Source organism: Brachypodium distachyon, chromosome 5, assembly GCF_000005505.3.
Source record: "Brachypodium distachyon strain Bd21 chromosome 5, Brachypodium_distachyon_v3.0, whole genome shotgun sequence".
Classification (NCBI taxonomy): domain Eukaryota; kingdom Viridiplantae; phylum Streptophyta; class Magnoliopsida; order Poales; family Poaceae; genus Brachypodium; species Brachypodium distachyon.
Genome location: NC_016135.3, coordinates 25,262,969 through 25,283,389, shown reverse-complemented (window position 1 = coordinate 25,283,389; position 20,421 = coordinate 25,262,969). Strand labels below are relative to the sequence as shown.

Genomic DNA, 20,421 nt, shown 5'->3' with positions numbered 1-20,421 from the left:
TTGCCCTGTTTCTGTTTCTCCCCCTGGCTATCTTCTTCCTCCCTCTAAAAAAAATACTCCTCCTCCTCCTCCTATGAATCTCGCCATGAACAACATGCCACTCCTGTTCGATCTGAGCCACCTGCGTTATACAGATCGATGAAATCCCTGTTTCTATTTTCCTCCGCGCTGTCGATCTGCCCTCTCGCGCGCCTACATGGATGCAGAGCTGCCCAACATGCTCCTCTGATCTGATCGAGCCGCCTCTTTCGCGTTCGATCTATGCCTCCAAACAGGCCAGTGGGCGCATACCGATGCGAACACAACCTTTCCCCCGACCAGATCAACACGTACTTTTCCGACCCGGACTTGATACGTGCGCTTCTATAAATTCCTGCCCCTAGCTTGCTACTAGCTAGCGCAGCTTGATCAATTCGATTAGAGAGGGAGGCACATGATGGAGATGATTCTGCAATGGTTGGAACTGCCGCCGGAGCTCTTGGGCTCCATATTCAGCCGCCTTCCAACCGCTGACGATTGTGCCTGCGCTCGCACAGTCTGCCGGTCATGGCGCTCGGCTATGCGCCACCACACTTCCCCGGCGCGACAGCTACCGCCGTGGGTAGTCCTGCAGGACGGGAGCTTCATGACTTCACCGCAAGGTTCCTCGCACTATCGTTCCCACACCTTCCCCGACGATGCGAGGTGTGTTGGCTCCACCGACGGCTGGCTCGCCCTCGACTGCGTGGACGGTGAGAAAAGGCATAGCTACTTGTTGCACAATCCTTTCTCTAACACCACCGTGCCACTCCCTGAGTTGGAAGCTATCATCGGCGTTGTTCCGGAGTCTTTCATGATACGCAAGGTGCTCATGCGGTCGCCCCCTGACGACATTGTCGTCCTCATGCCCAACAACAGGAATCACCTGATCATCTTGGTTCGCCCCGGGAAGGGTGTGTGGCTACCCAAACCGCACACAGCTCCCTTCACCTACATTGTTGATGTTGCCTTCCTCGGAGATATACTCTATGGGATCACTGAGGCGGAGGACCTCTTCTCCTTCGATATCACCTTTTATGGTGATGGCATACCTGTGGTTGCTAGTATTCATCATGTCATCATCAAGGGCTCGGCGGCTGACGATAATACCTATGAGTGGAGCAATGACGACAAGGATGAGAATGACAATAATGAGATCGAGAGCAGTGACAAGGACAAGGATGATAGCGACAGTGATGACGTTGAGGGCCACTACGAGGACGAGGATGCGAGAGACAGTGAGGACGCCGAGATCAATGACGGTGAGGAGGTGGACATGGACCAAATTTTTGATGGCATCGTCTATGGAGAAGATGAAATCAACACCATCTGGTACTTCGTCGAATCGCGTGGAAAGTTGCTCATGGTGAGACGACAGATGCAATGCCCTCCCTACCATCACAACTACACCCGAAAGGTGGAGGTTTTCCAGGCAGACGTCATCTCAGGTATGTGGATGCCGGTGTTAGACGGGCTAGACGGTCAGGCAATTTTCATCAGCAAACCCTTCTGCAAATCCATTGCGGCATGCAAAGAGATAGATGAGGATACTATCCACTTTATCGACACCCGCGATACATTCAACATGAGATCCCAGATCATTAGTGTGCCGCAAGACGACCAAGATTACTATATGATAGTGTGGCGCTTCTCTGACTTGGAGGGGCCAACATGGATATTTCTGCCGGAACTAGTGGTTTGAACACTTTTGTATGTGTCACGACAATTTGATTAGAAGTAAAATATTTTGAGCCATTTTTGCTTCATCGATGTATCAAGACCGCCTCGTATTTTTATCACTACTACTCGACTACCTAGTTCATTGTCCTGGCGTCGATGAAGCCGGATCTACGCAGAAGAGTATGAGGAGAGAGGGGCAGATGGAGGGAATAGATTGGGGAGTGGCAATGATGTTTTCTGATCCCGCGGCGCCAAAGATGGCAGGAAACAGCCGATGGAAACCCTAAGCCCGTGGTTGAGGACGGAGAAACACAAAAGAGAGAAGGTCATATTTATTTATTGAAACTATTGTCAGAAGTGTGGATATCTTATTTCACATACATGAAAAAATCATGGACGGCGAAACATATTTCAAAATGATGATTCCTTGCACACACATTTTTAGTTTTCTAAAAAAAATCAAAGTTGCATGAACTTTTTTTTACATTAATGAAAATATATTCCAGCAGAGCAGAAAAATATCTTTAATAAAATGATTTTTGTCATATTATAAACATTGTGATCTTGAAAATAATAGTTGACAAGCTTATTTTGTATGAACTCTCTAGTGTATAAAATTGAAATATTAGTTTTGTTCTTAAAATTCAGCCCAGGAACCGTGTCGAAATATTATCCCCAATTTCCTCTTTGCCTCGCTGGCCCGATCAACACCCAATGCCTCCAGCTGCAACGGCCCCATCGCCCCCCCCCCCCCCCCCACCCCATGTCAGAGTCAGACCAGAATTCCTTGCTCATGTTTCAGAAATTCATGTCAACATCCAAACTCTTTTTTTTAATAAAAAAAAACTCATACTCCTTATATTGATATATACTTTCTCCGAAAATTTCAGAAATCACATCCAAACCTATAGCCTTTGCATTTGCACTACCTCATTCAGATAGTATCATTTTAACTTGAAGGCAACAATCTCCGCTTGTGGAGTTTTAGGGCAAATAAAGAGGCACTCAGGCTCTGCCTGGTTCAGTGGGGTGAAAATGTCATATGTGATATAAACCTGTAAACCTGCCTTTTTCTTTTCTTTCTTTTTTGTTCGGGCCCATTTCTAGGGTCATTTTGTAACTCAGCTCAACTCTGAGGCTTTGGAATATATGAAGGTAGACAATTGTCTGCTTTCTTATCAAAAAAAAAGAGAGGCAACAATCTCAAATTACGACCAGACATTTGTTCGTGGATCATATTTTAAACAATCTTAACGTAACCACAAGCTAACACCCCCTCCTTGCTCTCCATGGCCTGGTAGTAGTACACCGTGGCTGCAACAATGGAGAAGAGCTGGAACGCACAACAGAGCAGAGCATACAAGGATTGCAGGAACAAGCCCGTCGCCAAGCTCTTCTTCGCATACAACGGAGTCAGGAGAGCCGGCAGGAGGTGCGCCGCCTGCGCTAGCACGAACCCTTCCTTCCTCCTCACCCACGTCATGAGCCGCCACGCCCGCCAGAGCGCGCGGACGCCCCGCCGCCGTCTGCCACCGACGCGGCGACGCCCACCAGCGTGACCACGTTGAGGCAGAGGAAGGCGATGGACAGCAGGACGAAGAGGAGACCCTGGATCGCGGAGATCACCACCCCGGATCTGGAGGAGGAGTCGGGGCCCATCATGGCGGAGAGCGGCGCGCCCAGGAGCGCCGCGCACGAGAGCTCGAGCACGGCGGCCACGGCGATGGTGATGGTGATGGAAGGGCCCTTGATGCTCAGAGCGCCCCCCTTGGCGGTCAGCGCGCGGAGAACGAGTAGCGGCGGCCGGAGTATGTCGTGGAGGCCGCGGAGAAGGCGATGATCTGCTTGGCGAAGTCGAGCGGCAGCGCGACGAGCAGGAGCACGGCGTTGGCGGCGAGGAGAGCCATGACGCCGCCCCGTGACTCCCGGTCCCGTCCTGTCTCCTCGGCGCTAGAGGGGTCGGCGTTCTTCATCTCCGCGGCGTGGCGGGCCATGTCGGGGGCGAGCGGCTGGACGAAGAGGAGATTGACAAGGGAGGAGGCGACGGCCAGGAGGAGCAGCACGGGGACGAAGAGGGTTTCGCGTAGGGAGGAGCAGGGCTTCCTTTAGGAAGGTAAAGCATGAGGAGAAGGTGCCTTTGGCAGCCATGGCTGGCTGCTTGAAGCTCGAACGTGAGGGAAGAAAGGATCGATGGGGGGTACTAGCTACTGTTCGTGGATCATCAATGGATCAACCGAGTGATTGGCTAACGTGTGGTCAACAGTCAATGCAAAACTTGGAAAAGTAAGGGCTCTTAACCTGTAGGACGAAATTGCTCCTCGTATTTTCGGTTATCTTTCTACGTCTGTAGGACGGAATTGCTCCTTATGTTTTCTACAGTACTATTAGAGTAAATATCAAGGAATCGTTATGTTTGGAAATTATGTATCATAAAACCACAACTTTTAAACTTAGTTTAGCTAGCCAGAACCTTTCTGCTAATCTGTAACGGAAAACTAACAATTTTGCATTCACGCTGGCTGGCTAACTTCAAATTTGACCGGCCAGACCTATCAAATCGCTTATTCTGAATGAGGCGTGTGCTATTTGTTGATCTATTTGATAGCGTCGTAAAGATTTAGTATAAGAAAAAAGTTTTCAATTGTTTCGAGCATCCCGGTGGAACCATACAAGCGCGAAGACACAGACTTTGATGGACTTTGAGTATAACCGGTCGGAGACGTCGCACGGGAAATGTTAGTTAGTTTAGCTGTGTGCCAACTATAGGCTTAATGTTACTTGATCTACGTATCAGAGTGATTTTTTCTTCGTAATGACAAGGTTTGGATCTATCGATAAATATTTGGCTGCATCCATCAATGGCAACGCCGGACTCGAAAAAAATACCAATTGAGGCATCCAAAATGCTACTCCCTCCGTTTCATAATTCTTGTCGAAATATTACATATATTTAGACATTTTTTAGGAATAAATACATTCATTTTTTGGCAAATTTGAGACAAGAATTATGAAACGGAGAAAATAATAATACCGAATAATAAAAAATCATATCTTGGAAAATTATATGCACGGTGTGCAAGTTTTTCCAAGTCTACACTCGGCAATACAACGACGTTTTATGTTTAGCCCTTATAATTCCAAGTCTTGCATTGACCGTTGACCACGCCTCGCCTCTACAAATCTCTCGATTGATCCAACGATGATCCACGAACAGTAGGCTGTAGGCAGCAGTACTAGCTAACTAAATCCTCCATCGATCCTTTCTTCTTCCCTCGCTCACCTTGAAGCTTCAAGCAGCCAGCAGCCATGGCAGCCAAAAGAGCTTCCTCCTCATGCTTCACCTTCCTCAAGGAAGCGCTGCTCCTCCCAACGCGAAACCCGAAGCTCTTCATCCCCGTGTTCCTCATCCTCTTCGTCACCTCCTTGGTCACCGCCTTGATCAACGTCCTCTGCATCCAGCCGCTCACCGCCGACATAGGCCGCCTGGCCGTCGAGATGAAGAACACCGACCCTTCCAGCGCCGAGTACGCCCGGATCTTCGAGGAGTTACGGCGGGACACCATGGAGGTCGTCGCCGCCAGCGCCGTGCTCCTGCTCGTCGCGCTGCCGGTCGCCTTCGCCAAGCAGATCATCGCCTTCTTCGCGGCCTCCACGACCTTCTCCGGCGACCGCTACTCGCTGGCCGAGCTCCTCCGCGCGCTGGCCACCAAGGGGGGCGCTCTGAGCATCAAGGGCCCTTCCATCACCATCGCCGTCGCCACCCTGCTCGAGATCTCGGGCATGGCGGTCCTGGCCGCGCTATTCTCCGCCACGATGATGATCGGCCGCAATTCCTCCAGATCCGGGGTGATCTCCGCGATCCATGGCCTCCTCTTCGTCCTCGCCTTCATCGCCTTCCTCTACCTCAACGTGGTCGCGCTGGTGGGCGTCGCGGCGTCGGTGGCCGACGGCGGCGGGGATTGCCGCGGCGTGCGCGCGCTCCGGCGGGCGTGGCGGCTCATGACGACCGTGAGGAGGAAGGAAGGGTTTGTGCTCGTGCTGGCGGCGTGCCTCCTGCCGACTACTGCGAGTCCGCTGAACGGGCTTGCTATGGTGTATGTGAAGAAGAACATGGCGATGGGGCTGTGCCTGCTGTCCGTGTATGTTCTGCTCTCTTGTGCGTTCCAGCTCTTCTCCATGGCGGCAGCCACGGTGTACTACTACCGCGCCATGGAGAGCAAGGAGGAGACGCTTGCAGCTGGTGATTATGTCAAGATTCCTTCGGGGGAAACAAATGTCTGATCGTAGTTTGAGATTGTTGTCTTGAAGTTAAAATGGTAATACTGTTGTTGTTTTGAAGTTAAAATAATACTCCGTATGTGAATGAGGTTGTGCAAATGCAAAGGACGAAGATTCGAATGTGATTTCTGCAATTTCGGGGATAGCATACACGAGTGTGAGTCTGGATAACAACAAATTCCTGAAGGAGCAGGCCGCACAGCCCAAAGTTGCACAGCCCATGGCCCATAACCCATTGGGGCACGAGTCTTCAGCGTGGCCGCCGGCCGCTTGGTGCTTCCGCCGCCGAACGGCGGGAAGTTGTGCCCCGTACGTGCGCGCTCCGATGGTGGCTCCTCGAGAGATCTCTTTGCACCACGCACTAACACAGTCCCCTTAAATCCTGCCTTGGCGCCGACGCCGACGCCCGCGGTGGCCGCCTTCTTCCTTGCCTTGCATTTCCCCTTCCAGGCGGCCAGGCAGCCCTTAGCGCGCCGTCGTGGTCATCCTCCGCCAATTCCCACTTGCCCCGTCCGCCCGTCGTCTCCAGCAGCGACCGCGCTCACCGTCGTCTTGCAGGTTCCAAGCGCCCGTGCCGTGATGGCCGCGGCTGCGGTCTCGGCCAACGCGGTGTCCATCCTAGTGGGCTAGTGGCCGCAGGTCAGTTTCTCGGTGCCCCATGCAGACAATTCTTCACAACATTAGCGAAAACTGTAGACTGCTAGATATTGTTGATGTACGATTCCAGTTCATGATCCTGAATAATCCGAGCTCTTGAATCTTTTGTGGTCCAAGAATAATCGACGTCCCGGGAAAGCTGGATATTCATTCGCTACTCCTACTTTTCAACGGAACCACACAAATTAAACAACACTTGAGCATCTTATTGGCCAATGCATTTTTTTGGCTCTACAAACTCTATGCAAAACTTAAGCCCACGCTTGACCAAAAATTTGGCAAAAATGTATCAGAGGAATGTGCAAGTACGCAGTAGCAACCAAAAATTTTCGTGACAAAATAAACAAGCATCAAATTATCATGGGCTGGCAATATTTTGGCATTGCTAGTTTTGGCACAAAACCAAACACGCCATGTGTCCAAAGACATGGTTTTAGCTAGGCTGAAAATTTGAACACCAACTCTGAAAATCCTAGGCCAGCCCTGGCCGATGGCGCCGTGTCTAATCAAAAAGGTCAAACATGAGATTATCATACCTGAAGCTCCGCTTCAAACTCACTCCATGTTTCAGAAATTCCTTTCAATATTGCCAGCCTAACTTCCAAAGTCATTTATAGTTTCTCTGAAATTTCAAAAATCACATTGGAATCTTTATCCTTTTGCAGTTGCACAACCTCATTCACAAAGTATTATATTTACTTCAAAGCAACAACGGTGTTAGTGTTACCAACTTGAAAAGAAATCTCAGACTATACATAATACACCCGCCTTGGTGTATTCCAGAAAAGAAAAATAAACACAATGATACGATCAGACATTTGTTTCCCCTGTAGGAATCTTGGCATCATGATCACAAGCAGTCGTCCCCTCCCTGCCCTCCATGGCTTGGTAATAGTACACCGTGGCTGCCGCAATGGCGAAGAGTTCGCACGCAGAGGAGAGCAGAGCATACACGGACAGCAGGCACAGCCCGATCGCCATGCTCGTCTTCGCATACATCATGCCAAACGCATACAACGGAGCCACAAGAGTCGGCAGGAGGTACGCCGGCAGCAGCAGCACGAACCCTTTCTTCCACTTCACCCGCGTCATGAGCCCCCACGCCCGCCGGAGCGCGCGCAAGCCCCGGCAACCCTCGCCATCGACCACCGACGCTGCGACGCCCACCATCGCGACGACATTGAGGTAGAGGAAGGCGATGACGGCGAGGACGAAGAGGAGACCCAGTACCACGAAGATCACTCCGGATTTGGAGGAGCCGCGGCCCCCGATCATGGCGTAGAGCAGCGCGCCCAGGAGCGCCATGGACGAGACCTCGAGCACGGTGACGACGGCGATGGTGATGCAAGGGCCCTTCAGGTTGAGAGCGCCGCTCCCCTTGGTGGTCAGCGCGCGGAGGAGCTCGGCCAGCGAGTAGCGGCCGCCGGAGTGGGTCGTGGAGGCCGCGGAGAAGGCGAGGATCTGCTTGGCGAAGGCGAGTGGCAGCGCGACGAGCAGGAGCGCGGCCGCGGCGGCGAGGATCTTCGTTGCGTCCCGCTGTGTCTCCTCGAGGATCCTGGCGTACTCGGCGCTGGTAGGGTCCGTGTTCTTCGTCTCCGCGGCGAGGTGGCCCAAGTCGGCGGCGAGCGGCTGGATGCAGAGGACGTTGGTCAAGGGGGCGACCATGGAGGCGACGAAAAGAAAGAGGAGCACGGGGGTGAAGAGCTTCGGGTTTCGCGTGGGGAGGAGCAGGGCTTCCCTGAGGAAGGAAAAGCATGAGGAGGAGGAAGTGCTTTTGGCTGCCATGGCTGGATGCTTGAAGCTGTTTCTTCTTTGTTTAGAAAAAGTTGTTTCACTGCCTTTTTTTTTCCAAAAAGAGAAATGCACCGGCCTCTCAGCCGTATATTATTAAAATCATCCATCATCCAAAATCATCCAATGAACAAGTAGCCGGTTACCAAAAGAAAATTACATAGAGTGAAAAGAAAACATCAAAATTCTTCCAGCTTAAGACCTGTGCGCCATCTAAACCGGCTAAATAACTCTCATGTGACCGTTTCCAAACGGTTGCACCCAAAATCCATACATTTCTGAGCCTCCGTCCGAAGCAGTAGGGACCACATACGGAGCCAATGGATGCCCGAAGAACGACCTGCAAGAAGTTAACCACTCTCTTGTTATGAAAAATCAAATCATTTCTGCAATTCCATATAGACCAACATATCGCACACGTCCCTACAAGGATGAGCGAGGCAAAAAATTTCTCAACACCCCTAAGCCACCGTCCAAACATATTAGTAACACAAGATGACGATGGTAAATTAAATATCACAAAGACGGTTCGCCACACCAAACGCACCATCGGACACTGGAAAAAAAGATGTTGAATGGTCTTATCTTGATCACAGAAAACACACTTCTTGCTACCGTCCTAATTTCTTTTGGGCAAATTATCCTGCACCACTCCCACGTAAGTACCAAGAAAAAAAATTATTTTAAGAGGAATTTTAAGTTTCCAAGTCTCGCTGTTCATTGGTTTTTTTTCAAGTATCGCTGTTCATTGTTTAGAAAAAGTTGTTTCACCGCCGGCCGCTCGTGCTTCCTTCCGCCGCGGAACGGCGGGAGTTGTGCCGTGCTCTCCGATGGCGGCTGCTCGAGATATCTTCGCACCACACCGACATGCACATTCCCCTTCCTCGCCGCCGCCGACGACTCCCGGCGGCCGCATGTCACCGCCGCCTTATCTTTGTTGCCTTGCATTTCCCCTCCCAGCCGGCCCTTATCGCGCCGTCGTGCTCATCCTCCGCCAATCCCCCCTCGCCCCGCCCCCGCGTCGTCTCCAGCAGCGACCGCGCTCACCGTCGGCGCGTTCTGCCTGCAAACCAAGTGAGGCCCCAATAGTCGTCCTACGACGTCGGGGGCAGCCGCCGCCGGCGCGAACTATACAGTGGAAGCTCCACCCTGGCGGTAACCCTTTTCTAAGCATCTCCCCCGTGTTTCTGTTAAGTAGTTGTACTTCTGAAGTCCGAACCCACAGTTCCTGAATCCTGAGTCAGCTAGCTAATTGCCTTGCAGGTTCCAAGTTCCAAGTATTTACCCGGACCAGCTCACGCCGTAGGGACTGTGATGGCGGCCGGGGTGCGGTGGTCTCGGCCGACGTGGTGTTCACACAGGTCAGTTTCTCGGTGCCTAATGCTTGATTCAGACATACAGCGACAAACTGTAGCCTGCTAGATATTTCTTGATGTGCAATTCCCCATGGGGACAATGCTGAATAATTGACTGCTGCACCTTCTTCCGGGAAAGCTGGGATATTCAACCCATCCGAATGTGATGGGCTACTTTTCTTGCTATCTTGTGGGGTTTAGAAAGGATCGGAGTTCCAAGTTCTTGCACCACAATCACGCGTTCCAGGCAAGCTGGATATTCAACGGCCCATCCGAAATTCCGAATGTGATGGGCGCCGATATGAGGTGTCTTCTGATGCTGGTCCGGGTGGTTGCAAGTGAGCCACATATATTTGTTGATTTGCTATTTCCCCACGGAGACCAGCAGCAATGCAGAATAATCAACTCTTATCTTGTGTGGTCTTGTTTCGTCTGTCAATTGTCATTGTGCAATTTGTCCTGGAATAATCAAGCTTCCGGGCAACCTGGGATATTCAACTCACGCAAATCTCATGAGCTTCGTTTCAACAGCAAGCACACAAAATTTCTAAGCTTCTTCACACCATCGCCCTCCTTTGCTACATATCAACAAAAATATCCCCTTCCTCTTCACAAGCACACACAAAAGAAGGCTTAATGGATATCACTCCCCTCCCTGTTTTTTTCCTTCTTTCATTGATTTGCTTCTGCAAATCCGATGATCGCATAACTCCTGCAAAGCCACTCTCTCCTGGCGACAAGCTCATCTCTCAAGGTGGCATCTTTGCTCTTGGCTTCTTCTCCCTGACAAACTCAACTGCAGACTTATACATTGGCATATGGTACAACAAAATCCCTGAGCTAACATATGTGTGGGTTGCTAACCGCGACAATCCGATCACCAGCACTTCTCCTGGGAACTTGGTTCTGACCGACAACTCCGACCTTGTCCTGTCCGACTCCAAAGGCCGCAGTCTTTGGACAGCCATGAACAACATCACATCCGGAACCGTCGGGACGGCTGCTATACTGCTTGACTCCGGAAACTTGGTTGTCCGTTTGCCGAACGGCACGGACATATGGCAGAGCTTCCAGCATCCAACCGACACTATCCTCCCCAACATGCCTTTACCATTAAGCAAAATTGATGATCTCTACACGCGACTGATTGCTTGGAGGGGCCCCAATGACCCAGCCACCAGTGACTACTCCATGGGTGGTGACTCTAGCTCAGACCTCCAGGTTGTCATCTGGAATGGGACGAGGCCCTATTGGCGCAGAGCTGCGTGGGATGGTGCATTGGTCACTGCCCTGTATCAAAGCAGCACTGGCTTCATCATGACCCAGACAATTGTTGACAGAGGGGGTGAGTTCTACATGACATTCACCGTCTCAGACGGCTCGCCAAGCATGCGCATGATGCTGGACTACACAGGCATGTTTAAATTTCTTGCATGGAACAACAACTCATTATCATGGGAGGTTTTCATAGAGAGGCCCAGCCCTAGATGTGAGCGCTACGCCTTTTGTGGACCATTTGGCTACTGTGATGCTACTGAAACCGTTCCGATATGCAACTGCCTAAGTGGGTTTGAGCCTGATGGTGTTAACTTCTCAAGAGGATGTATGAGAAAGGAGGATCTGAAATGCGGTAATGGAGATAGTTTCTTGACCTTGAGGGGCATGAAGACACCCGACAAGTTCTTGTACGTTAGGAACAGAAGCTTTGACCAATGTGCAGCAGAGTGCAGCCGCAATTGTTTATGCACAGCATATGCTTATGCTAACCTGAAAAATGGCAGCACTACTGTGGAACAGTCAAGGTGCTTGATCTGGACGGGAGAGCTTGTTGACACTGCGAAGTTTCATGATGGTAGTGGTGAGAACCTGTACCTACGTCTTCCCAGTTCAACAGGTATTTATCTTTGCTTATGCGTTTATTGATTGTACCGTGTCATCAATCCCTTCTGTTTTGAATGCTAGATGTGATTAGAATAATATACTACTGATCATGGTAAATAATAAAAATAGCACTTCCAAGAAATCATGTTAAATTTTAAAAGTGACATTTTCTCCTGGACTATATTTCTGGCTTCTGCAGTTGACAAGGAGAGTAATGTACTGAAGATTGTCCTTCCGGTAATGGTTAGTTTGCTAATACTCTTATGCGTATGCCTTGCGTGGATATGCAAATCAAGAGGTAATACAAGATTTAATTCACTTTTCAGGATACAATATTCATGAGATATTCGTAAGGAACAATATTGATATGAAGGTTTTCCTGTCAGGTAAATGGCGAATCAAGGAAATTCAGAACAAACATACACGACAACACTCGAAAGATTCCAAGTCCAGCGAACTTGAGAATGCAGATATAGAACTTCCACCTATTTGCTTTAAAGACATTGTTACTGCAACAGACAATTTCTCAGACTATAACTTGCTTGGAAAAGGTGGTTTTGGAAAAGTTTACAAGGTAACAAGAAATTCTAGCATGATAATCTCAGTAGAATTATTTTTTCCCCGTCTCTTGTTCAATTGAAGAATGATGTGCTCATTTAGGGACTGCTTGGAGATGGCAAGGAAGTTGCTGTCAAAAGACTCAGTAAGGGTTCCGGGCAAGGGGCCAATGAGTTCCGAAATGAAGTGGTTCTGATTGCGAAATTGCAGCATAGAAACCTAGTTAGGCTTATTGGTTACTGCACTCATGAAGATGAGAAGTTATTAGTCTATGAATACTTACCTAACAAAAGCTTGGATGCCTTCCTTTTTGGTATGTTCTGATTTGTGGTCATGTCTTGCAAAACATTCTTAGATTCACTTGATTAGTAATCACTGATAACGCATTTCATTTTGCATTGGTCTTTGAAGATGCTACAAGAAATTTTGTGCTTGATTGGCCGACCCGTTTCAAGGTAATTAAAGGGATAGCAAGAGGACTTCTTTATCTCCACCAAGATTCAAGATTAACAATAATTCATAGAGATCTCAAACCAAGCAACATCCTGTTAGATGCACAAATGAACCCTAAAATATCAGATTTCGGTATGGCAAGGATCTTTGGAGGAAATGAGCAACAAGCGAACACTATCCGGGTTGTTGGGACATAGTAAGTAATATGTGCACCAGTTAAGACTTGGCATGGTACCCCCTCTGATCCTAAATTCTTATCATTGCTTTAGTGCAAATTTGAACTGAAACAACAACAAGAATTTAGGATCGGAGGGAGTAATTATTTACAGTTTAACTAATTCAAGTTTCTTTGAATGATTCAAACAGCGGTTACATGTCTCCTGAATATGCAATGGAAGGTTCCTTTTCTGTCAAATCTGACACCTATAGCTTTGGTGTTCTACTGTTAGAGATTGTAAGTGGGTTAAAGATCAGTTCATCCCATCTCATAATGGACTTTCCAAGCCTTATAGCTTATGTAAGTATACTAACGTGCTTTAATTTTCAGCAACTCAAACGCTCATAATAACTTACGCAAAAATTGATTTCATTGGTTCAGGCATGGAGCTTATGGAAAGATGGAAATGCAAGAGAACTGGTGGACTCATCCATTCTGGAGAACTGTCCACTCCACGGAGTTCTAAGATGCATTCATATAGGTCTCTTGTGTGTTCAAGACCATCCAAATGCCAGGCCACTCATGTCATCCACTGTGTTCATGTTAGAAAATGAAACTGCCCAGCTTCCTACTCCGAAGGAGCCTGTATATTTTAGGCAACGGAATTATGAAACTGAAGACCAAAGAGATAACCTGGGAATATCTGTGAATAACATGACCATCACAATACCAGAGGGGCGTTAAGTGTTTAATTTCATTGTTCTCCTATTTGTAAAATCATCTAATTTGCACAGCTGAACAATTCAGCAATTCTTGGTTCTACAGACACCAGTGAATACACTGTAATCCCATATGTGAGTTATTGTCATAAAGAGGACTTCCATATTTTGTGAACCTTACTCGTTTGTGCACTTGTTTCCACTTTGTCCAGTAGAAGAAGCTGATCATTCTTTCATACAATTTTTTCTCCGTGTTTATTTTCTGTTGTGAGCTTCCTCGTGCAATCAACTGGTCTGAAACTCTGAACTGTTTTTTCAAATAAGGTTGGTATAATTCCATGTTTACTCTGAGCTGTGCAATACATCTAACTATGGAAATCACTTTATCTAACTTTTGCTATTGAAAAGCATGCTAGGTTTGCAAGCCTGAATTTGGGACTAATCTTTATTTATTCAGGTATAGACATTGTTGAAAGTTCAGGTTCAACCTAGATGGAAAATTCAGAAAAGTGAGGCTTCTGCAATCTTTGGCATCTATCAAGAAGATTGAAAGGCCTTTTCAAGTGATTTTGAATCTGTAAGACTAGAATTCCTCGCTCATTTTTCAGAGGTCCATTTCAATATTGCCAGTCTAACTCATGAAAATTGGATATACTTTCTCTGAAATTTCAGGAATCACATTCAGATCTTTATCCTTTGCATATGCTGTACCTCTTTCCTCAGTCAGATAGTATTATTTTAACTTCAAAACAAAAACATTATTATATTAATTCAAAACAACAATCTCAAACTATGTCTGCATATGATCAATAGTCCGTCAGCAACTGTTAACAAGGGGCACAAAGCTGCTATCATTTGCAGTTTTAGTGTTGCGTTGGTTTGATGGTCTATAATGATCTTCCGGTAACTTTTCGGAGTTCTTTTCAAAGGACATGTCTTCTAGATACCCATGGTGCTGCCGAAGGACCAAGGTAAAGGTGTTGAATTGTACTGTATATAGTTTGCCATGATATTGACCTTGTTCCTGCAAGCTATCTTTGTGTTCGACCATTACACTAACGCAGAGTGTTTAGCTGCATGGAAACAGAGTCAAATTCTATGACAAGTACATAAGTTCTTCTTTCAAACACTATACTCGGAGAAAAATTTATAGGTGGAGACTAAAAACACTGCACAATTTCCCCCCTTCAATCCGCTGTCCAGCCGTTGTCTAACATATATAGCAGCTATGTGACCATTTCTACCCCTCTCGGACCGGGTTTTTTTTTTTTACTAATGTGCAGCACTAAGAGTCTAAGATGGGTATAGGGAGTTCAGGTACTAAAGTGTCATTTGTTTTGAGTCTATGGACTAGCAGTTTATTTCACTCATCCGTGTATATCTTCCAAGTACCTTTTTGCATTCAATTTTTTATTATTGTTTTCAAGAACATTTGATGTTATGCCAACCGTCCCACTACAAATAACGTTCAGTTTACTCTGAAAAGCTGGGTGCTTTGCTCTTTTCATTTCAACAGAGATCAACACAGGTAGACTAAACAAGACCCAAAAGGCCAAAAGTGTATTGGATATGGTGCGGTGGTAGTGTTGTGGCTAGCGAAGAACTCTCCAGTCAGTAGTCAGCTTTCTATACAACACCGTAGTTGAGATTCAGTCATTTGCTACGGTCTCAAACTCTGTAGCTACCAGTAAAAGACAATGAATGTGGCTAATATCTTGGTTAGCGCATTTTTCTGTAATTATTATGTCAAACCAGGAATGCTTTTTGGTCTAATATTTTATCGTTTGGTTTAAACATGTCGTGGAATATGTGCACTGCTTGTTTTCTAACTGACGCATGCTGATATCCACTACTGCAGAAGTGGAATAGATTTAACCTGGAAGATTCTGGCCATATTTGAGAAAAAGACAGTCATACACAAATGCAGGAAACCCTACTTAATACTAGAAAAAACATTAAGTCAGATCCAAAAGAGAAGCTACCAAAAGCCAACACAGCTGAGATCAATCAAAGAGAGGTGCATGCCACTTTTATTTGGTACTACAATAATCCGTAGAGAATTAAACCTGCTACAGACAGGATCGACTTTGATCCATCCATCACTGAAATTAAAGTGGTAGTACTACTAAACAAACTAATTCTTACACAAACTGTTCCACAACTGCTCAATGATGCAAACCTAACAACCAAATCATACGTACGAACCCAATCGATGATCACTTGATGAGTCCATGCATAATTTTCAGTCTTGTCTCGGCTAGCAGCTGGTTCCCCTTAACTAATTTAACTCATTGACAATTATTCCCTGATGAACCTGAAGAATGAATCCAAGTCTTCAAGCACTCATTCCAAAGGTTCACCTAGCTCCATCGCTACGTACCTTCATCTTCACCAAAGGCTTATCTAGCTCTCGTTCGCTACCTTCGTCTTCAGCATGCAGTAGTACTACTATTATCTGTTACAGATCAATTATGATCATACGTTCCTAGCTTCTGATCCAATTAAGCTAGGCTTCTTCTTCGTCTTCTTCTTCTCCTCTACCTGAAGCCGGCCCCGAACGGGGTCCAGAAGTCGACGGGCACCTCGCTGGCCACCGCGAACGTGCTCGAGATCGGCACCAGGCACAGCCCCCGGCCCTTGAGCGACACCTCGCTGCCGTCCTTCGACGGCTTGTCAGGGCTTGCACTCGAGCTCTGAAACCCCAAAACACACACATTCATGTACAAAGCTATCAGACATTTTGATGACCAGAAATGGATAGTGAAAGCAATTAAGCAAGGCATGCTTGCAGGATGTTAACACTGACACCAGCCACACACCATGTAACATACCTTGAGGTATTGTGGCACTTGATGGTGATGATGATTGCCGTTCTTCAAGTACGGAGCACTAAGCACCTGCATGCAGAAACAAAAAAAAATGGTAAGTCTCCTGACGGATGATTCGTGTGAGGAAACCGATGGCCGGATCGAGCTCGTGCGTGCGTGCGTGCGTGCAGCGTATGCCATGATTAAAGCGTGGGTGAGAGTACTTTGGAAGATGGAGTTGGGACATGCACTTACACCAACTTGGTCGTGGAGGAACTTGACGTACTCGATGGTCTCGTGGAGCACCGACGCAGTGTCCGTCTGCACGCACACACACAACGAGAAATATTCAGATTGTGTTTTAGATACTGCTACTCATGGAGTATTAAGTTGGATCTCGAAAGGAGGGGAAAAGGGAGAACTCTTTTGTGGCAGATCAGAGAGAAGATCGATGTAGTTCAAACTTCCAAGCAGTACGTACCAGTGGTTTGTTTATTAAGATATAAGTATAGTGCACATTGGACATGAAAAAGCCTAGCTAGGTAGTAGCTTGCTCACCTTTCCGAAAGGAGAGACGAGCTGTTGGAGTGCTGTGATCCTGTCCCCTAGCTTCTCCTTCCTAACCTGAAATGTGTGCACAGCTTTGTTAACATGCATGGTCGATATGATACAGGTAATATAACGTGGAATAACAATGCCCATGACGATGTGTTAAGAGATCCAGTTGGTCGGGTTAAGTTAACCATGCATAATAGCCATCTGTGATGATCGATTCGTGTGTACGTACCTTGAAGGTGGGCAATGGCGACGGCGTCTCCATTCTTGGTTTCTTGAACGCCGGCTCGCCGCTGGCCTTCTTCCTGCTGGTAGTGATTGAGCTGGAGTCTCCTACTCCTTCTAAAACAGTCTATATGCAGACAACAATTACAACTAATCAGCCACCTAAGCAAACCACATATAATATGCACCAAACTAATACAAATAAAACTAACTGTGATACATGCATATGATGGTATGACATATTTGCATATCTAACCTTTAATGCAAGGTTAGCCGCCCGCGGCGGCGCCGGCGACGATTGCTTGACGGCACGCATGGAAGCCTGATCGGCGGCCGGCGCAGCCATCATGACACCAAACCCGGCAGCAGCAGAAGGGTTATTATTCCAGAACGCGGCGTCGTTGGTGAACTGAAGCGCACCCCTGCCGGCCCCAGCTGCCGCCTGCGAGCTGATCTGGCCACCATGCACCATCTGCTGCTGCTGGCCATACTGATTATACTGCTGCTGCTGCTGCTGCTGGATCCCCGGCTTGGCCGTGGGCTGATTATCCATGAGGCTCCGGAGCAGCGAGGAGGAGTGGAACCCGTAGGGCGAGGTTGGGGACAGCAGCAGCTCCGCCTGCTGCCCGAGGCCAGACAGCAGCTGCTGCTCCTGGTGGCTGCCGCTGCCTTGCAGCGCTAGGTCTAGGTTGTTGCTCATCAAGCTTGACGCGTTCATGCTGTGGTCGGCTCTGGCGGCGCTCATGTTGTTGTCCTGGACGTGGCCAACTTGCAGAAACCCATGAAGATTATTACCAGCCCCAGTACCGTTGCTCCTGTTAATCAAAACACAAGTAGACATATAGATCGAGGATCATCAATCATCATGTGATACATATTTGGTCTTGAGGCAAGGGTAGTACAATAGAATCAATAATCTCGGCCGGGCTTAAAGCTTACATGTAAGTGTGGTTCCAATCGGTGAACCCGGCGGCAGCAGCGGGATCGTTGAGGCAGCAGCCGGTGGGTTCTTGGAAGGTGATGGAGCTGTTGTTGCCAGGAGACTCGGAGGAGGCCGGGGTGGCGGCAGCGGCGCAGCTCTTCGCCTTTCCGCCGTCGGCCGCCGCCACGACGTCGTAGCCAGAACCTGCTAGAGCGGACTGCCAGGTGCCGCCAAACCCGGCAGCGAGCTGCTCCGTGGAGCACGCTGCCGCGGGCACCGTGTTCCACCACATGGCGCCGGCGCCATTCGAGACGGCCCCGGCGCCGCCGTTGTTGCTGTTGTACATGGCCGGATGAGCAGCATGCATCAGCTCGTGATCTCCCATGCCGATCTTCAACTGCTGCTAGCTAGCAAGCAAGTAAGGATCTCCGTTTCTTGGTGTGGATCTTGGCCGTGTGCGTGCAAGGAGAGGAAGAACAAGGGAGGGGAAAGGGAGATGTGTGGAGCTGTGGAGAGGTGAGTGGTGCTGGCAGGGCAGCGCAGTGGAGGAAAAGATGGGGTTGTGTTGGATTGGTATATATAAACCGTTTGGGAAATGGAAAGGAAGAAGGGAGGGGGGATGGAGGAGAGAATTTGGGGTATCTGACGGCCGGCCCGGGCACGGACGGAGGGGTCGTTGGCGGTCTTCCGGCATTGCGTCACGGCGTCAGCTCTAGCAGCTGGTAATTAAATCTCGGTCCGTCTGGTGCAACTGATCACGATCAATCCATCGCTACGTTGTTTTGTTGAACAACCCAGAGCATATCGTAGTACTAGAGTAGAGCGTTACACTACACAGGCGCTGCCTATCTGCATGCATGCATACCGGTAGCATTTTTTTTGTCTTTGTCTTGTAGTAACCTCTTAGGGTTTTGACGTTAACCATTGTCCTACCAACAGAAAAAACTTTATACCTTGTAGCTAGGTTGATCATTTTCTTTAGGGAACCAGTCCGAGTGAGCTATTTATCGCCAAACATGATTGGAAGAAATTTAATTATATAACCATAGGATTACGATTAATGATAGAACGCTGGAAATAAAAAGAGAACACCAAAGCTTGATAAAGGGTTTTGGCATTAATCAGAGACTAGTTAACAATTCCAATCGATCTTGGTTGGCGTGGGCTTGGTGCGACTGCCTTTGGTGTTTGGTGGTTTAATTTTCCGTGGCAAAGTAAGAGCCACCGGGTTGCAGCTATGATGTGGCGGTGTCGATGGATGGGCACTTCTCGGCGATTTGTGATGAGTTTTGAGTTCGCTTGTGTTGTCGTGGCTCTTGTCTCTTTGTGGCATGCCACGGACTAGTTTTGCTAGCTTGTGTGCATATATATGTTTTGTTATATCGGGTTTTCTACTGGTTTTCTCTAAATATTAGGGGCAGCCCATTTCTACATAATAAGTGGACTGAGGCAAAGTTTTTCCATCCAGTTCGAGAAATAAAAAGGTCGGCATTTCCCATGTACACGTATGCATGTGTATGTCATGTATGAATACGTTTTGCTGATTTAAAAGATCTCAGACAAAAATGAAATTCCTATGTCTTTAATTGTTCCAGACAAGTCACATCTAGCTAGACCCTCAAGAAATTCTGATCCTCCGATTCTTCTCTTTAATTATATATGTTCCAGTCAGGGCATAACATATATATGTACTAGTTAGGACTTAGGAATATTGACATTACAAGCAGTGCTTCAATAATTGGTTTATGCCGGGCCACGCGCGCCAATAAGTTTCTCACATTAGAATCAGAATAGATAAATATGCTGAATCACTGCAAATACTATATCTAATCTTTTACAAATAAAACGAAGGAATAAGACTAGAGAATAAATTCGAAGTAATCAAAGCCATGCATTGACCTCCGAAAGGAAGTCTTGCTGGTGACAGCGACTGGAGCAAATAAATTACATCAATTGGAGGGAATGTATGATGAAATCGCCTAACTGCTAGATATAAAAGGAGCAATGAGCTCTTGTAGTAGTACTGTTGCACCTAATCTTTGTACCAAAAGTCTTGTTTGTGTGTGCTATTGTCGTCCCCAATTGATCCTAGCGATTTACTTTCTCGCTGGTAATTATTGTTAATCCTCCAGTCTGCCTTATTTTATTGTCCAGCATTTCCGATCACTGGAAGATAAACTCAACGTCGCAATCTGATGCAATTTGATTGTTAAAACATTCTGGTGGAAATTATTCTTTAATCGTTGTAGCTGTTGAAGTAAATTGTCCAGCCTCTTTCTATGAGATCGGGCTTTTGGTTCCTATGAGATCGGGCTTTTGGTTCAGATGGCTAGCGCATGCAGTTCAATATGGTATCAGAGCGATA

General features: G+C 47.6%; 5 protein-coding genes and 1 pseudogene across 6 annotated transcripts; 3 read left to right on the top strand and 3 right to left on the bottom strand.

Annotated features, from left to right (window-relative positions):
* Positions 1–436: 436 nt before the first annotated feature.
* On the top strand, positions 437–1,720 carry LOC112269395. The gene has a single exon (XM_024456085.1). The coding sequence runs from the start codon at positions 437–439 to the stop codon at positions 1,718–1,720; it is 1,284 nt and encodes a 427-aa protein (XP_024311853.1).
* Positions 1,721–2,837: 1,117 nt separating this feature from the next.
* On the bottom strand, positions 2,838–3,923 carry LOC100842607 (annotated as a pseudogene).
* A 940-nt stretch (positions 3,924–4,863) lies between these two features.
* Positions 4,864–6,110, top strand: LOC100837954. The gene has a single exon (XM_003580575.4). The coding sequence runs from the start codon at positions 5,005–5,007 to the stop codon at positions 5,977–5,979; it is 975 nt and encodes a 324-aa protein (XP_003580623.1). The 5' UTR covers positions 4,864–5,004; the 3' UTR covers positions 5,980–6,110.
* Positions 6,111–7,308: 1,198 nt separating this feature from the next.
* On the bottom strand, positions 7,309–8,621 carry LOC100837344. Its single transcript, XM_003580573.4, has one exon. It carries the CDS (start codon positions 8,416–8,418, stop codon positions 7,444–7,446), a length of 975 nt encoding a protein of 324 aa, XP_003580621.1. The 5' UTR covers positions 8,419–8,621; the 3' UTR covers positions 7,309–7,443.
* An 815-nt stretch (positions 8,622–9,436) lies between these two features.
* LOC100842296 (G-type lectin S-receptor-like serine/threonine-protein kinase At1g11330) lies at positions 9,437–13,626 on the top strand. Of its 2 annotated transcripts, XM_010242172.3 has the most exons (8): positions 9,437–9,579; positions 9,688–11,673; positions 11,860–11,958; positions 12,047–12,234; positions 12,321–12,531; positions 12,630–12,867; positions 13,038–13,188; positions 13,270–13,626. In XM_010242172.3, exons 2-8 carry the CDS (start codon positions 10,416–10,418, stop codon positions 13,570–13,572), a joined length of 2,448 nt encoding a protein of 815 aa, XP_010240474.1. In that variant the 5' UTR covers positions 9,437–9,579; positions 9,688–10,415; the 3' UTR covers positions 13,573–13,626. The 2 variants fall into 2 exon arrangements, with proteins under 2 accessions (XP_010240474.1, XP_024311513.1); XM_024455745.1 differs by lacking the exon at positions 13,270–13,626 and having other exon boundaries at positions 12,630–12,902; positions 13,038–13,180.
* A 1,919-nt stretch (positions 13,627–15,545) lies between these two features.
* On the bottom strand, positions 15,546–18,623 carry LOC100837038 (transcription factor bHLH112). Its single transcript, XM_003580572.4, has 7 exons — positions 18,074–18,623; positions 17,391–17,949; positions 17,142–17,261; positions 16,913–16,978; positions 16,610–16,675; positions 16,379–16,444; positions 15,546–16,240 (listed from the first exon to the last, which is right to left on the bottom strand). Exons 1-7 carry the CDS (start codon positions 18,439–18,441, stop codon positions 16,085–16,087), a joined length of 1,401 nt encoding a protein of 466 aa, XP_003580620.1. The 5' UTR covers positions 18,442–18,623; the 3' UTR covers positions 15,546–16,084.
* Between the last annotated feature and the right edge of the window lie 1,798 nt (positions 18,624–20,421).

Coding starts and splice junctions, on each gene's coding strand:
- LOC112269395 (XM_024456085.1), top strand. CDS start 437: ATGGAGATGATTCTGCAATGGTTGGAACTGCCGCCGGAGCTCTTGGGC.
- LOC100837954 (XM_003580575.4), top strand. CDS start 5,005: ATGGCAGCCAAAAGAGCTTCCTCCTCATGCTTCACCTTCCTCAAGGAA.
- LOC100837344 (XM_003580573.4), bottom strand. CDS start 8,418: ATGGCAGCCAAAAGCACTTCCTCCTCCTCATGCTTTTCCTTCCTCAGG.
- LOC100842296 (XM_010242172.3), top strand. CDS start 10,416: ATGGATATCACTCCCCTCCCTGTTTTTTTCCTTCTTTCATTGATTTGC. Junction 12,532..12,629: donor CTTGGATGCCTTCCTTTTTG/GTATGTTCTGAT, acceptor TGGTCTTTGAAG/ATGCTACAAGAAATTTTGTG. Junction 13,189..13,269: donor TTCCAAGCCTTATAGCTTAT/GTAAGTATACTA, acceptor TCATTGGTTCAG/GCATGGAGCTTATGGAAAGA.
- LOC100837038 (XM_003580572.4), bottom strand. CDS start 18,441: ATGGGAGATCACGAGCTGATGCATGCTGCTCATCCGGCCATGTACAAC. Junction 17,950..18,073: donor GATTGGAACCACACTTACAT/GTAAGCTTTAAG, acceptor TTTGATTAACAG/GAGCAACGGTACTGGGGCTG. Junction 17,262..17,390: donor CGGCTAACCTTGCATTAAAG/GTTAGATATGCA, acceptor GTCTGCATATAG/ACTGTTTTAGAAGGAGTAGG.